This window comes from Xiphophorus couchianus, chromosome 7, assembly GCF_001444195.1.
Source record: "Xiphophorus couchianus chromosome 7, X_couchianus-1.0, whole genome shotgun sequence".
Lineage (NCBI taxonomy): Eukaryota > Metazoa > Chordata > Actinopteri > Cyprinodontiformes > Poeciliidae > Xiphophorus > Xiphophorus couchianus.
In genome coordinates, this window is record NC_040234.1 from 24,985,833 (window position 1) to 25,002,974 (window position 17,142).

The 17,142-nt window shown below is 35.5% G+C and overlaps 1 protein-coding gene across 3 annotated transcripts in view; it reads left to right on the forward strand.

Moving 5' to 3' along the window:
- The window catches only part of LOC114147999 (potassium voltage-gated channel subfamily C member 1-like), a 69,630-nt gene extending 53,488 nt beyond the window's left edge, over positions 1–16,142 (forward strand). The window contains exons 5-6 of one of the 3 annotated variants that reach the window (XR_003596177.1): positions 2,533–5,115; positions 7,715–16,142. Coding sequence is in view for 2 of the 3 variants with exons in the window: in XM_028022874.1 (XP_027878675.1) it covers positions 623–774 (152 nt within the window). In the remaining variant the exon portion in view is untranslated. Of the gene's footprint in view, positions 1–622; positions 1,218–2,532; positions 5,116–7,714 lie in introns of those variants that run through there. The other 2 variants (XM_028022875.1, XM_028022874.1) reach the window with 2 other exon arrangements.
- Positions 16,143–17,142: the final 1,000 nt, after the last annotated feature.

Genomic DNA, 17,142 nt, shown 5'->3' on the forward strand with positions numbered 1-17,142 from the left:
TAATGACGAATCTGTAAAGGATGTATTAATGTTTGTGTTTTGCTGAAGATGATTTTCTTTTAAAGTGCTGTTACACTGTTCTTAAGAATCTAAACTAATACAGTGGATGTAGAGTGAAAATACATTAAAATGTGTTAATTAAAATATTTTGATGTGCAATGCAAAAACCCCCTTCAACATAAATATTTTGTTTGGTCTGCAGTGTGCCACCTCTAGTTAGTTCAGTAATATAATGGCAACTGACAGCTTGTCCTGTCTCTGTCTGTCTGTGTTTGTCTCTCCATCTGTTTGTCCCTCCATCCATCTGTCTTTCTTTCAAAAATCCTCCTTTCACTCTGGAACATGTTATGTGTTTTGCATTGGGTTTCTTTGGAATTATTTTAATTTATTTTATACTTTATTTCATTTTAATATGCTTTTAACTCTAACGAATGGTTTATTCTTGCTGTACTTGATGTGCAATGCTGTCATAACATAACATCTATGAAAACATTATTATTTATCTGTGGTCTTCCATTCCAAATCGTTTGTACATAATTAACACCCTCACCTTCTGATATCTGTTGGGAATCATCTTCACCCTGATTTAACCATTACCGTTTGGCCTGTGCATGTCATGTAGTCACAGGCTATGAGAAGTCACGCAGCCTAAATAACATTTCCGGGATGACGGGGGGTCCACTGCGACTCACTCCAATCACCAACTCCACCTTCGAGACCTTTGAGCCATCTGGCCTCAGGCGATGTCACTCCCCCATCCCATCCATCTTGTAGCTCACCCAAAAAGAGAAGACTACATGCAAATAACACAAAAGCAATAACATTGAAGAAGTGCTATTTATAAGCTGTTCTTTTGTCCTTCATTGCATTCTCTAAAATTTTTGTGCCAGAAATCCTTAATTATAGAGATTAGCTAAATCTAAGACACACAAAAAAGAACATTTTGCAATTGCATTTGGAAATACAACAATTTCCACAAACAGACTTTACCTACTAACAGGTCTTGGTTAGTTAATACTGAGAATAACTTAGTTGTCTAGTTACCCTATATTAATCCTTGCCTGTTGCTGATTGCCCTGTCACTTTAATGGTTTAATTCAATGCTAAAGAGTAGCTGAGAAGAAAAATAATGCTAAGACTTCAGCAAACACAATAACTGTGGTATTTAAACTGTACATTTTTAAATAACTGCATATAGAATACCCATTAGTAAACTACATAAAGTAAAAGCATTTAGTCATACATCCTCAAAACTCAGCACCTTAAAAACACCTAGCTGGCGGAGTTAATTTTTTCTTCCTAATATAAAACTGCTGTAAACTGAGAGGCCAGAGGGAGATTTGACCAACTAAAAGCCTCCACCACAAGCTTGAGCTCTGCTTCTACTTCCTCCCCATTTCCTCTGTAGGTGTAATTGATAGCTGCTTCTCTAGAGTCCCAAACTCTGAGGGGTGTAAAATATCTCTGAGTTAGAAGTTGTAGAAACTAATATATTGTTAGTCAAATGAGGTCTTACAAAGATTCCATATTGAATCAAGCAATAAATAATTAATGAGTAAGGGTATTATGTTTTTTCTTACAAAGTGTCACAAGCCAATAGTTGTTGGGAATCACTGTCAAAAGGGATTAACACTGTAGAGCTGGTGCATGTAACATTCATTTTATTCACTTGGGGAAAAATGAAAGCAAACGTGATCACAACATATGTTTAGGTTGGCCTTCATTGTAACAACAGATTTCTTCCAGAATTTCACCCACCATCTGCTGTCCTCTCACCTGAGCTCTCCTCCAAACACTGAGCTGTAAAACCTGCTGGTATTTCTTTGTAAATCTGTGTTGTCATACAATGATTAGTTTAGGTTTCAAAGAGTCAGAATGTGGGTGGATCTTTCATACAGTATAAGGAGTATATTAGTGAAATCTGCTGTTAATCCAAGATGTATGCCATATGGAAAACGTTTTAAGATTATAAAATCAAGTAATGTTTAAAGCTAATTGGTCAGTTTTTGAGTTTGGAGATAAAGTATAGTTTTGGTTAAAACAAGCAAAAGGGAGATCAGAGTTTTTTCATGCAGTTCTCTTACATCTTCTGTTTTGTGTTGTAGTTTAACACTTTCAGTGCCAGGCAGTGGAAGCAGAGTCTAGATTTGTGGTTCAGGACGGATCCTGTGTTGAAGTCGTCAGCTTAAGGTTGGAAGTTAACAACAGAAGCCAGTGGTGGCCATGGTAACCCTTGACTTTAACTGACTTTATGTTATGTGTTCAGTACATGATGACATTTTCAGATACTGCAGCTCAGCATCAGGATGAGAAGCTGGGTTTTCCTCAGGTCTGAGTTGATTGACATTTCACTTACCGCCACTGCCATCCATAGCATTACTACTTGAATCTGCAATCAGAATCAGTATGTTTTAGTTTTCTCCCTTTTTGGCTTCTCTGTCTTTCCCTGTTTTTACCCCAAACTTTTCCCCAAACCCCACCCTTCCTCTTTTGTCTGTCCATCTTGTCTTTTTTTCGGCTGCGACTGCTTAGTCGGAGGCACCATGAATGGCTACTGGAGTGACAGCCCATGGTAGAAGAGCAGACGCCAAATGCCAGAAAAGAAGAAGGGAACAACGAGGAGGAATATTGAAAAATGGCTGAGATTAAAAGGATTGCAGAGTTTGCCCTGACCTGCATCTACCTCTCAACAAAGATGCATCCATATTTTCCAACCTGGATTTATTTCTTTTGCTTTTTTTAGTTTTAAAGAAAGACACCAAGAGATAAATGTTTTCACGTTTACTTTGGTATTCATTAGGATTAATCTGTCTCAGCATCTTTGTCATAATTTTTCTCTATAAAGACTTCTAAAGATTATGCTTTTTACACAAGATTGTTGTGCAGAAATTGTGCAACAGGCCATGAAGTAATGGTGATGGAGGGAAGCTGAGCTGCCCCGACTCCTGCTCTTACATTCATCCCTCACCACTTATGCTGTTCTGGGAGAGAGAAAATAAGATTTTATTAAATCAAACATTTGATTCCTTATGATTGAATAGCTTTTATTAAGGCAGGCATCAGTGTTTGCTGGATATATTTTAAAAAATAGAATTTTCTTCCTTATTGACACCTGAGACCACAGTTTAGGATGATTTGATAAATGCAGAGCTTGAATTTATTAAAGCAGAGCTTTTATTAAATGCATTTAATATGCAAATCTTGAAAATCCAGTTAAAGCTGCGTACTGAGATCAGAGCTACATCTACAATTTGATTTCAACTTGTGAAGAAAATAAGTTCATGTGATACAACCTCAAAGCTACAGACTCTGTTGCAGAGGACAGTTAAAAGTTAAAGGGCCACTAATTCAACACTAACTGACAAATAAACATTCCATTACAAAACATGGAACTACAAGCAGAAACAGGAACCCCTAATGCTACATGCATTCATTAAAGTAACATCACAGCCAGTTGCATCATTTGACTAAAAAGGAGAAATTGTGCAAGAAAAAAAGTTACTTTTTTATATTGTATGTTAAAGACAGACATATACAATTCCCACTCTTCATTGTCTCTTTATGGTCAAATGTTCCTTATGACTGCATCAGTCACTTTACCTGAGGGTTCTGCTTGTCACAACACTGTAAATATGTAGACGATTTGCATGGTCTTCCAACGCAAGCAGCAAGTACAGATATGTGAATAATAATGTAAGAAAGCTCGGCATTTTAGTTTAAAACATAAGCAATGTATATAAAACATTTAGACTGCTGTAAGAGTGTGTGCGTCTGGACGCATACACATAGCATACATTGGCATGCAGAACAAAGCTACTGTTATCTCAGTGAATGCAGGAAGAAACAGGAGGGGCTGAAATGATGCATGTTAGTGGGAACAGATGAACCTCGCTACTGTAATGGGGACGGGTGAGGGAGGGACAGATTATTTTTTCAGGAAGGGAAGGGGAGCCATTTCTAGTAACTGCTATGAAGCTGCTTTGTTATAGATGTTGAGATACTTCATTTTTATTTGCTTTTCTATTCAAGAGATGTTGAGAAAGCTATGTATTTTTCAGATATATGCAAGTAGAAGCAGAAGTTGAACTAATTCAGTGAAAATAAAAAATATTAAAAATTTTCTCAACTCCTCTGCTGCAACTGAAAAAAGAAAACTCTCTCTTTCCAAGACTGCTTCTCACCAAAGTTTCTGCATTCATAGTTTGGACACATCATTCTAACTGTTAGTCTGCAATGCCCTGATGTCTATGGTGTCACTTAAACTACAGTGAGTTCAGAAGATAAAAGCATCTGTAAGGAAAATTATATTTGTAATTATTTTAATGCAGAAAACACTATAAGGGTGTATGACTGTTCACTACTATTTTGCCACAATTGTAATTTAACTTTTAATTCATGTTCCAGAAGTGAGTGTGTATAAGAGACAGAATTTAACTAAGAAGACAAATTTCTGAAATTATGAAATGATTTCATTTGACATTAGAGTTTGTTGAGCTTCTTTCCATTGCACTGTTTTTTTTTTTTCATTCACTGACAACTCAGGTATCTATTTTCCACTACTTTCCTTGTGATTCCTTTCTGCAATGTTTTCCAACTTTATGCATTGTATGTATAGAAAAAAGAGTGGAGAAGAAGAAATGAACTCTTTTGTGCATGTTTCTACCACATGCTGTGGTCACCTCGCTCCAAAATGCTATTTTACCTTCACTATTCAATTATGTATCCTGGCTCCTTGCTCCTTGTGACGTCCCCTTGCCTTCACATCCCAAATAATAGAAGATCACTTTTGTGAGACACCAGCCTTTTATGCACATAGTGCAATTACATAAAATGGCTAAATGAACTACTTTTTGCATATGAATAGAAAAAAAGCTGACTTAAAAGGGGATTTAACTGAGGAGGAGACAGGAAAAGAAAATAAGCTGATGAAAAAACAGTGACATGTTATTGAAGAGGTAACAAGGTGTAAGTGCTTTAAATGATGTGTTCTGAGTAGTCTATCAACTGAGCAACATCGAAGAGAGGAGATGGAGAAGGAAAAGTTCTGGGCAAGACAGAAAAGTGTGATGAAATGATGGAGGACAGAAAGAAACAGAGGAAAATTCCCTTCATCATGTAAGAATGTGAACTCCACAGTTGTATTGTGCACTGTTTGTGTTGTTTGTCCTCACCCCGTGTTTGTGGTTGTGTATCGCTGTAACACTTTCTTTTCCGTTCATTTTGTTTTATGTTTCATAGTCCTTTTCTTTCCGACAGCCTCTGTTTGTTCCACATCAGGGCCAAACTGCCTTTCCAAACTCCACTTCCAGCTTTTTCCATCTCACACAGGTGCAGGGTGATTGATTGCAGAATGTCATGTGAGAAAACACAAACTGCAAGAAAATCAAATTAATGATCACTGATGTGATGCAGCTAAAACTGTCTGTGAGGTCTGAACAGGAATTGTGGGAAACACCAACAGAGGTTCACTACTGTTTGTTTTTTATTTATTTATTTTAATTTTTTTTTCTAGACTTCAACCTGGTCCTGGTTGGCTGCAGTCCTCTGGTTTAAAAATTGAACTCTGACAATTTAGCAATTTCACAGATTGACTTTATTGCCAATTGCTATTTGTTATATCAGAGAACTGCGCAGCCTTCTCAATGACTTCTGCATTTGAATTCTTGTTGTGGGTTAACCAGACGTAATCTGTGTCATAATCAAGCTTTGTTTATAGTGTACTTGCATGCTGGGTTTGCTGTGGGAGTGTCGTACTAATGTCTTTAATTTTACTGTACTGACACAAAGGACTCTCACACACACAGACAACTTTTACATGGGAAACTACATATTAAGAGGAATCAATTTTCTTTCTTGCACAAACTTAAGGGAATTATTTGAAAGCTGAATGCCTGTGGTAAAGTAAAAATGTCTTTCTATAATTTTTAGCATTGTAAATATCACAATGGACTCTTTGCCAGCAGCATCTTTGAAGCCTAGCAGCCACTGACCTGTGGCTTGCATTTCATTTGGTCATTCATACAAATGAATGTAAAAATGTGAAAGAGTGTTACTGAATAAAGTAGATGTCGATAAAGATGTGAAACAGCCTTAAAATAAATTAATATTTTTGCTATAGTTGCATAATATCAGCCTGTAGAGAAAAGAAGATTCCAACCTTTAATTGCATTTATTGAAGTAGTTGGGAGGGGATCCATGTTTAGAAATAATTGGTTTTAACATTTGGTTGAAACCAATTATTTGTTTTTTACTCTAATATTTTCAGTGTAGAAACTGAAAGATAGACCAAGAGGAAAAAAATGAGTTTTACTTTCTCAAGAAAACACTGAATCCCTTAAAAATATGTTACCTGACCTACTTGCTTATTAATTGTTATTCTGGAACTCAGAGACACACAAGAGCAAGAGAACATAAGTGAATGCGTTGACAGTTACAATCTTTTACTTTACAGCTAATGTAAGTTCTGCTTCATTTACAAATAAATGTAAAATCAGTGTCAGCAAAAAAAAGATTATTTTTAAAAAGGCATGCTTATTTATATCAAGGCAAGGCGAGTTCATTTATAGCAACATTCATACAAAGGGCAATCTGACCACAGAGACTCCTCACTCTGTAAAAATGTTACTTCTCCTGTTTGGAAAAGGACGTTTTACAATGTATTACTGCATCATTTGTTAATATAGGATTATTGTCACCACTAAATAGATGTACTCTTTCAAATAGGTTGGATTCTTCTTTTTGGTGTTGAGATTATGCTGCTGCAATAAAAGATTTTAAATAAAATATTTTATTTTCATGCTTTTTCATGCATCTTTATCAGGTATGCCAGCAAATTTGTCTACGTCTGTATATAGCAAGCAAACAAATCTAATTTAGTATTGATGCTTTTGGCAAAAAGACTGGCATGTTATGTGGTTTCATACTGGGTGTTAATTTAACAGCCGAGGAAATAAATAGTAGACATATTTATGTGAGGGTGGATAAAATAATTGCAATGTTGCTCACTGATTCTCCTAAATCCCCTGCTTTTTGGCTCTCTGGTCTAAATGACAATTGACCATCTTGCCAGTCATTAACTGTGGATTTAGGATTAGAAGGAGTCATAGAAACACTGATTGGTGAAGGCTGCACCAGCTGCTTCAAACATCCTAAATCTGGACGGTAGAACGGAGCCGTTTCAGGCATTTTGTTTCATTTGCTCTCTGTGACTCAAGGCTAATTAGAGATTTTGGTTTCTATCCTTCTGTGTGCTTTTTGTTCCAATAGATGTGAAACCTTAGGAAAACATAGCTCCAACATTACTTCCCAGTGCTCCTGATAGTGCTTAACTTTTAAAATAAAATGCTGTTATAAGTCACAATCTGTTTGATATTAATAAAGGCTGGTGCTGCTAACTCAACCACTTTAAGTCACTAAGTTAGTGAAAACAAACTAAACATTATTTTACCCACCTGCATTGTCACTGGTGATCTGACCTGACCTTTCTTTACACCAGACCTGGATGGTATTCATTCTGTGTAAAAAAAATCCAATAAACAATAATATGTATTAAATCGTTTACATAAAAAAATATTAACTATTAGACTTTTGAACTATCAATGATTACCCATCCACAAAAATGGCAATGTGAACCATTGTCTGGTGTTTGAAGGATCAAACATTATTGCTCATAATCTTTGGATGCTGACTGATTTTTTCTCATCTTTCCTTGCAGTGCTGAGCTTCTAACTCAACCAACACTTTCTCATCATGAAGAGGACAACAGTAAATATCTCATGTGCTGCTGTTCAACTTTTTTCCTAATATTTTCAGTGCAGAAACTGAAAAATTATCAAGAGGAAAAAACGGAGTTTTACGTTCTCACTACTTCCATTATCATATTCTACAGAAAAGAGGTATGAAATCCTTCCACCACTTTTGAAGCAAATGAAGCACAGAAGAAGCTTCACAAATGAATATCATGAGATTTGGGTCTGGAGGTCACTATTCCCACAGCTCCATATATTTATTGCTTTACAGATGACATATTTTGTTTGAAGGAACTCCAGTCATATCTTTTGGTTTATGTAGCTGTTATATCAGTTCAGCTCTACTGAGGACGATAAAAGCTGAACTAAGCTTCCTACTGCTCCACTCACACTGATCTGTACTCAGCTACCAGACCTACAAGAAAACACTGAAGTCTAGTAGATTTCAGAAAATACAAGCCATCTTTCCAATCTTGCAGTGCATTTTGAATGTCTTCTTGACATGTCCCTAAAGTCCTAATGCTGTCCATTTTCACCAACTTTGACAGAATTTAACCAAAGACAGACACTTGGATGGGCAAATCAGATGGTACAAGCAGGAGCTCACTCAAATTCTCATGACAAGCAAGAGTCTTTCACTGAGGATTAAGATTTAACTGGATCATTTTTGCTTTTTCCAACATTATGATATCTTTCCATGCCACCTCCACCACCTTCTCTGCAACTCAGCATTGAAGCTGCTCCTCATCTCCAGAAAATGTTGCATGGCATGAATTGAAACAATTTAAAACAGGAAAATGCAATCAGAGGAATGAATAAAATCCAGAGAATAGGTCAGTGGGTGAAATATTATATATTTTTCCACTTAGTAATTTTAGAAAAAAATGCATATTTTGCCTTGAACCCCACGACTTGCTGTTAAAATAATAAGAAAAAAAAAAAACATATCCTACTGAAAACAGCACTTTCTGGAGACACAATGAATGAAGAAGCACTTCTGTGTCCTTTTTTTTTTCAAATGAAGAGGAACAGAGATCCTGCAGACCATGCTCCTCCCGGAATGTGAAAGAAGATAAACTTTAAGACAGCAGGTTGTCAACAATATTAGAACATCTCTGCTAAGCTATTCTAGGAATAGAAATGACAATGACTTTTCAAGACATTGTTTACCAGCATGAATATTTTGCATGACTCCTGCAAGTCACTCTGATCTCTCCTTATGAATAATAATTCTACAAATTTAAGTGTGTTTACTTTAAACTGTGTTTAAATGCCACAGACTGTACTGACAAAACATTCATTTTTGGATGTAGTAAGATCCCTATGCTCAAAAAATTCTGTGCTTGCTACAAAAAAGATAGCTACATCATACATGGAAACCCTTTTAAAAAAAATGCAAGTATATGTTTTAGTATATTAGAACATTGTAGTACATTCTTCTGTTTCTCATACTATTTCCAATATGGCTGCTTTTTTACTTTCTCCCCACAGCATTTCTTCCTATTTTTCTTCTTGTAGCTTTTACTCAAACTTTGAACTATACAATGGCAGCTGTGTGTGCCTGTGCCAGTTACCGGATGCAAACATATTATTTTAAACTAAACTGTGCTGTCACTGTTTCTGAGAGTCTGAGCTGAAAGTGTCTACTGTCCCTTTATGTGGTTCTTCCTGTCTGACCCTGGTATCTATGGTATTAACCTGTTCCATGTATTTCCAGAGGGATTTTTCCCACCACAGCTTTTCTGTTTGTTTATTTGACATTATAATATGTCTTTTTCAGGTACTGGGATTAATAACTTGAGAACAATAATAACAATAATATATGTTGTGCAAGTTGCATAAAAAAGACCTTAAATTAAGAACAAACACACAGATGTAGGCAATATTTTAGGCAAATCTATGTCACAAAGCTGGCATAGTATTAACATTTGAAACTTCTAGTTCAAATACTTTTCCAGCCCTTCAGTTTTACTGCCAAAGTACACTACTGGCCAAAAAAAACCCAGTCACCTTCTGAATCTAACTAAGCAAAAAGGTTCGAGCCTCCTGTTGGATGATTAATGCATGGGCAATTATGTTTCAGCTGGCAACGAGTTATTTAACCCCAACTGGTGCAATGAGTTGCTTCTCATTTCAACCTGGAGAGACTCACACAGAGAAAAACAGCAATTAGGAAGTTTTATTGACTTAAATGAATTAAAGTTCTTTGGCAGTCGAACCCTGGCAGAAGACATTGTGCTGTGAATTGCGATAAGCTTGTTATGAATTAGCGATGATGATTTGAGACGTCTTCCCCCGGGGCCCATACACTGGAGGTCGGAAAAAGGAATGTAGCCTGAAGGAGCCAGGAGCAGAGAGGTGGAGAAGGGGTGGAGGTGAACTGAGCATGGCTGGAAAGCAGATGGTATCATGGATGAAGATCCTCATAAATGGATGAGTGAATGATGATTGGCTATGACGGGGCATGGTCCAATGCTAATAGGCTGTGGTGTATGAACAACAACCTATCAGGTGGTTGACCTGTGTCATCCACCTGCGATTGGATGACACAGGTGAGGCTGAAGAGTTTTTCTGTTTGAATTTACGTCTAGGCTTCATTTCTTAAACAACCACGTCTAAAGACAAATCCTGTGGTCGTGGAAAAGATGTCAGTCTGTTTGAGAAGGTCAAATCATTGATATGCATCAAGCAGAGAAAACATCTAAAGAGATTTCTTAAACTACTGAAACTGGGTCAAGAACTGTCCAACGCATTATTAAAAACTAGAAGGATAATGGAGACCAATTTTCTTCAACGAAGAAATGCGGATGGAAAAAAATCATGAATGATTGTCATTGGTGATCACTTAATGTTTTGGTGAAATGAAATTAAAGAAAAACAGTAGAACCCAGTCTATGTTTAACAGTGAAAGTAAAAACATTTCCACACGCAGAATGTGAAGGGAAGTCAAGGCACTGGGACTGAACAGCTCTATAGCTTTGAGAAAACCACTGATCAGTGAAGCTAACCGGAAAAAAGCTTCAATCTGCTAGGGAGCATAAAGATTGGACTCTGGAGCAATGGAAGAAGGTCATGTGGTCTGATGAGTCCAGATTTACCCTGAGTTCCAGAGTGATGGGTGCAGCAGAGTAAGAAGAGAGACAGGTGAAGTGATGCACCCATCATACCTAGTGATTACTGTACAAGCCTGCGGGGGCAGTGCTATGATCTGGAGTTTCTGCAGTTGGTCAAGTCCAGGTTCAGCAACAGCATGTGCTCACAGAATGAGGTCAGCTGATTACCTGAATGTACTGAATGACCAGGTTATTTTTTCACCCCTGTTGACAGGGAATATTCCAAGATGGATTTATGGGGGTCGAATTGTAAAAGACTAGTTCAGGGAGCATGAGACATCATTTTCACACATAGATTGGTCACAACAGAGTCCAGACCTTAACCCCATTGAGATGTGCTGGAGAAGGCTTTGCACATCAGTCAGACTCTATCATCATCAATGCAAGACCTTGGTGAAACTGGATAGAAATAAATCTTGTCACATTCCAGAAGCTTATCGAAACAATGACACAGTGGATGTGTTCTGTAATCAAAGCTAATGACGGTCCAACAAAATATTAGAGTATGTGAATTTTTTTGGCCAGGCAATGTATAAAGTAGGGTCATTGACTTGTCTAGATATCCATACATACAAATTAAAAAAAAAAAACCTTTAAAAATGAACTCACAGCATTTAGTTACAGAATGATCCAATAAAATGAAATGTATCTCCCAACATTCATAGAAACTCCTTTATTTATTGTCAAACAAGCAGTCGTATTGCACTAAGGTTTCCATTCAAATTCAGATGTTGCTCTTAGGTTTTCCCTGAAAAAGGCATGAATTTCCTCAAGCTATGTATAACTTACACAAGTGTATCATTAATACATTTTGGAAATAAGCAACAAGTCCAAAAACAGCAAAAAATGTGTGTAATGAAGCCAACTGAAGAAGTTTAGAATTTTCTGTGTGCAAACAAAAACTCTCTGTCAGGAACTGGGACTGAAGCAAGTGAAACATTTTAGAGGAAGTGGAAGATTCTTGCTTTGTTTTTTGTTTTGTTACCAGCAGCTCAGAGTGGAAACCAATTGATTTGCTTTCATCATGTTAAAAAGACAACAGTATGTTTTCCTGAAATGAGTTGGGTCTGTGAGCTGCTAATTCACTCAAGTACAGCAATTAATAAGAAAAGAAATGGTGCAATAACAATAGAGGCAGAAATGCGGAGTAAAAACAAAACAAAAAAACCTTGATAAGTTGAGAGGATATTGATTTGGCCAACTACCCACAGCATTTCATCAACCTTCTGGATAGATTGAGAACAATTTTATATAAGACACATTTATTTTTGCAGTTATTTGATACTCAAATTTCACCTGAAGATTTGTATAATATACAGTATATGTTCTGTATCATGTAGTGTTTGGTTTGTCTGAAGGTGCTGTGTGTGAGCTGTTCTGGAGTTGTGACAGCAAATTTATTGGAAACTTTAAAGAGAAATAGAGAGTCCATGTCAGCAATGAGGGTTCAGGTCTATTCATCTCTTTGCCTTTGCATAATGTGGACTTTTGGTCCTTCCATATAAGGATGGGGTATTTACCACAAGACATTTCATACTATGCATTCTATGACATTTCATACTATGCAGTCATCATGGGACTATTATTCATGTCTAATTCAGTCACCAATGATTTCAAGTCATTTTCTATAATCTAAGACTAGTCTACTATCAGAAAATGCAATTATCTGTCTGCATGAAGCAATCTATTTTGATTTGATCAAAATATTGAAACATAATGATACTTCAATCAATAAGCCCAAATGGGGATCAGAACTAGGTTTAATGGAAACAGGGTTTTACTTTAAGTCTTCAGAAAATAGACAAATACATTCAAATAAATGTGAAATTCTCTTTTAACTACATTTAACTACCTAGAAGTATAACCTGATACCCAACGGATGTGTAAATGAAATGGTGTGCTGAGTGGTATGTCAGGTGACTGAGTTGGGACAAAATGGCAGCTCAAGTGTATGGATTGAGGTATAAATTGGCAAAGGGGTAAATTGACCTGGAGCCTGAAAATCGTCTCAGTATTCTGTTTTTTTCTTTGTTCTTTTATCATGTGTATGCCTTTTATTTTGCACCACATAAACTTTCAAAATATTTTATCTAAATTTTCCTCCCCAGCATCTTGCTTTCCTCTAAGAAAGTTAAGTAAATAATGATTAAAAATCTCTCGACAGTAATAGACAAGAAATGATGTTAAATATTTCTTTGCTAAGGGCTATAGAAGTCTTTCTAGAATTCTAGTACTTTTGGTAAACTTGCTATAAAAGTATTTCCTAATGTTTTGCAATGAAAGTTTATACAAAATCTTCGCTTAAAATATTTAAATCAGGGTTGATTTTGGTTGGATAAGTACTAAGAAAAACTTAGTCATTTGTGTCCTTTGTGTATTTGAATAATTGCAAACCTGCTCATGCCTCTGCAAGCAAGATGAAACATTGAGTTTCAGAAAGACACTGGAATAATTTGAGTTTGGAAACTGGAGTTCCATGAAGGTTTGCAAACTTTAAACTATGTCATATCTGATAAACATAAACTGTAACATTTACTTGATTTGCAACAAGTCTAACTAAATGAAGTGATAAAAGATTGCTTTTGCTGTTATTTTATTTTTGCTGTTATATTTGCATATTTCTTTGTTTTATGTGGAGGGTTATAACAAATGGCATATTAACTAAATCAAAAGAGAACAACTCTCAGGAATATTTTGTATAAAAATCAGACATACAATGTGAAATATTATGATGCTGCTGTATATATTTTCAAGGTCATTGATGCTAACTTCAGATGAATATTCTGATTATTTCAAACTGTTGATCTGGATCTGTCCAACTTTACTTGAAGTCTTGAGGTAGATATTTCAGTCAAAGCTGTATCAAGCTGCCCCTTCAGACCGCTCCAATGTGCTTCACCTTCGAAAGGATCTAAAAGGAAGTTACAACCTCTTATGTTAAATTTATCAAGCGAATGTTTTCATCTCACAATACTGTTCTGTATTTGCTTCAAACAGAAAAACATCTGAACATCAGTGACATCATTTTGTTGCATGTAATTTTAAAACTGTGATCACAAATAGAACGATAAGTGCATCTATAAAGACTTTGAAACAAAAGCATGCACTGAACATACTTAAAAGCCTATGCAAGAACTAAGTTTAGCTTTTGGTTATTGCTTTCCAAGAAACACCTGGTCATGTGTCACAGATGTCTTGGTCAGTTCAGTAAGGTGGAGGAATTTCTGACTGTAGTGACTTACTAGTGCAGCCCTACCTTCATTTATTGTTTTTTGTCAAAAAAATGTTCAAAGTTTCAGAAGATAAAATTTTCTGAAACTTAGTTGGTTGTAAAAAGAGCCTCAAATCTGCTGTATCAAGGGATGTAAAAGGAAGGCAGATTTTGTTGTTTTGTTTGTCAGAAGAGCAAGTTTATTTACAAGATTCCCATCATGCATCTGTTTTGTCCAACTTTGATTTAGAGAGCATTTCACATTCATGCTCAATGTATAAGACCTATTTGTGTTTTTTTTTCCATGTGTGTTAAAATGTGCGTTTGTGCAAAAACATTTGAATTTATTTTTCAGGAAGTAACCACTGGGTTGAATTAGGTAAGCCGTGAGCTTTTACTTTGAGCTAACCTATAATGAATGCTTGATTTTAATTATTATAATGGATAAACATTTAAATAATGGAACTCCATTATTTCCAAATCACTGTAAAGTATTTTTTATAATTTATTCCTCACTTCAAGTGAATCTACCTTTTGTTTGGTCTTCTGAAGAAATACAGTGAGGCTGTCCAATAGTGACCCATGCAAGCTCTCTGACATCCTGATAATAATCTAATATAATAAATGATCACTGTTCATTTAGACTCAGAATTTCCAAATCACAGGTCTGTTATCATTGTTCATTCAACATATCTGTGATAAAAAGGACTTTTAGTTTTAAAATTTGCAATGAGTTCCAGCAGTAATCTCTCTTCTATATGACTTCAGGTTGAGGGAAAGGCAAAACTTTTGACCTCATCCCCTTCATGTCTCCGTCTCTTGCTCCTGAGCCATAAGTTGCTATATGTGAATTTGTTGTTTTCTACAAATTGTTTTAGATTCATTCCAAATGCATGTGCAGGACACCGACTAAACTGACCTTAATGTAAATGTTCTTTTGAAAGGAAGTCTTTCCTCTGCTGATAAAAAAGTTATCTCTTCTTCTTTTCGCTGTGAGAGGAGAAAGCAATTTTATGGATTAACAGGAGTACACAGTGTCAGAGTAAAGTGTGCAAATGGATTGAGCTTCACAAGTTTTGTGTTTTGAGATTTCAACAGCAGATTGAAATGGAGCAGATGAATGTCTCAGTTTTCAGCAGTGCTTTAAGTGGAACAAAAGACATGCTGTTAGGTACATCTGTCTCTTCACATAGAGATCAAAGGTATTATTGTACAGAAATGAGAAAGAAGCAAATTTCAGTGTCATGGAGGCACTTTTATTAACTTAAAGCCTCAATGGTGTTAACATGGACATATAAAACAATTAAAGATATAAAATAAAAGCTTCTTAAAGACATAAAGAAGTGAAAGACTTGAGTTTTTACTGTTGCGGGACATATAAAATGTATACTACCAATGGACTAAGACTCATTTAACGTTTCCAAAATTCCCATTCCGCTGTGGGGTAACATTTAAAAGTGCTTCTACTGCGTACCGATGCATACTGGCCCACTTAAAGCACTGACTTTCAGAATAAAAGTTGACATAGTCATGGTATTTTTTTACCCACTTCCTCCTCCTTGTTTTTACAGCAATCCTATTATCATTTTTTAATCAAAAATAAATTGTATGTTTGCCCTGTTGATTTTGTGATCACAATAAAGAGACAGAAAATAAATTCCCTTAATGATGAGAGGCTTCCAACAACTAATGAATGAGTTTATGCAATAAAGATGCTGAATCTGAGTATATTGTCAAAACACTGGAGAGAAAAAAAAGTACAAAGTATCTTCCACTGTACACAATGTATTTTGATTGAATGTCAAGCCTGGTATTTACATTTTCTATTTTTAAACATGTAAAAATGAATACAAATGTTGAAAAGAGACTTATAAAAAAGCTATGCTGTAAAAGAAAACACCAAGTTCTGACTGAATGCTGATTTACTTGATCAACTACCCGTTTAAAGAATAGGATGAATAAAAGAACTTAAGAATATTACATTAAAAAAATGTTTGGAAAAAAATAACACATTCAGTTGAATGAGAAAACTTCAGACAACAAATAAAAATATGACTTTAAGAAATTTTATTTATTTGTTGTGTGTTTTTTTTCTTATTTATGTAGTTTTATAACCTCATCATGTCACTGAACTCTAGCATCATAACACCCACCAGTTTCACCCACACATGATGAGCTTAGCTGCTCGTCTTCCCTTTCATTACCCACTTTCCTGTCTAACTTCTCTCAAATAAAGGTTGTCTGAGTAAAAACTAATGAAAGAGAGATCCTTTACTAGTTTACTTCTTTAAGATATTCTGTTGAACATCTTCAACATAGAAGCAATAAAATGATTGTATAGGTGTTGAACATAAAATGTTTTACATCTTATGTTGTACTTATGATGTTGTTCAACATAAGAACAAAATTGTTCACAAAATCAAGCACATGTGCTGTGAGAAAAGTATTTTTATAATTCAAAAAATATAAAAGAATGAAGTGCCGAATTAATGACTTCACCTTTATATAATTACAATAATGAACCTTTACTGTGTGTTAAAGAAAACTGGTATGACAGTTGCTTTGTGGTAAAAAGAAAAGTGTAATACTGTTGATCATCTTTTTGAAAAATGAATTAAATTTAGTTGAATAAATAAATAACAGATTGTTTCATCATGCAAAATAGATTTTGGATTTCAAATTCAATTCAGCAGCTTTATTTTGTGGTTTTGGTAGGGTGGGTCATTTTTGACCTGTAGGTCAAGGTGAGGAAACAGAACGTTAGGATCTTAAAAGGATTAAGTAATCTGTATTTAATAAGTCCAAAAGAACCAAGTCTGGACATTTCCTACTTTAGGACCTGCATCACAATCAACAGTTTGATAATTATACTGAATAAGTTATAAGTTGTTTCTCTCAAATTTCAAACAAGAATTAAAGAAAATGAAGGCGAATGCCTTAGATTTGTAGTCCGATTTGATTTGTCAGCAGTGGCAGCATGATATCTTATATCATATTGATACATCATATCCATATGAGAGGTCCCATCTCCTCTCATATGGTGATAGGCGGCTAATGAATGTCATTAGGG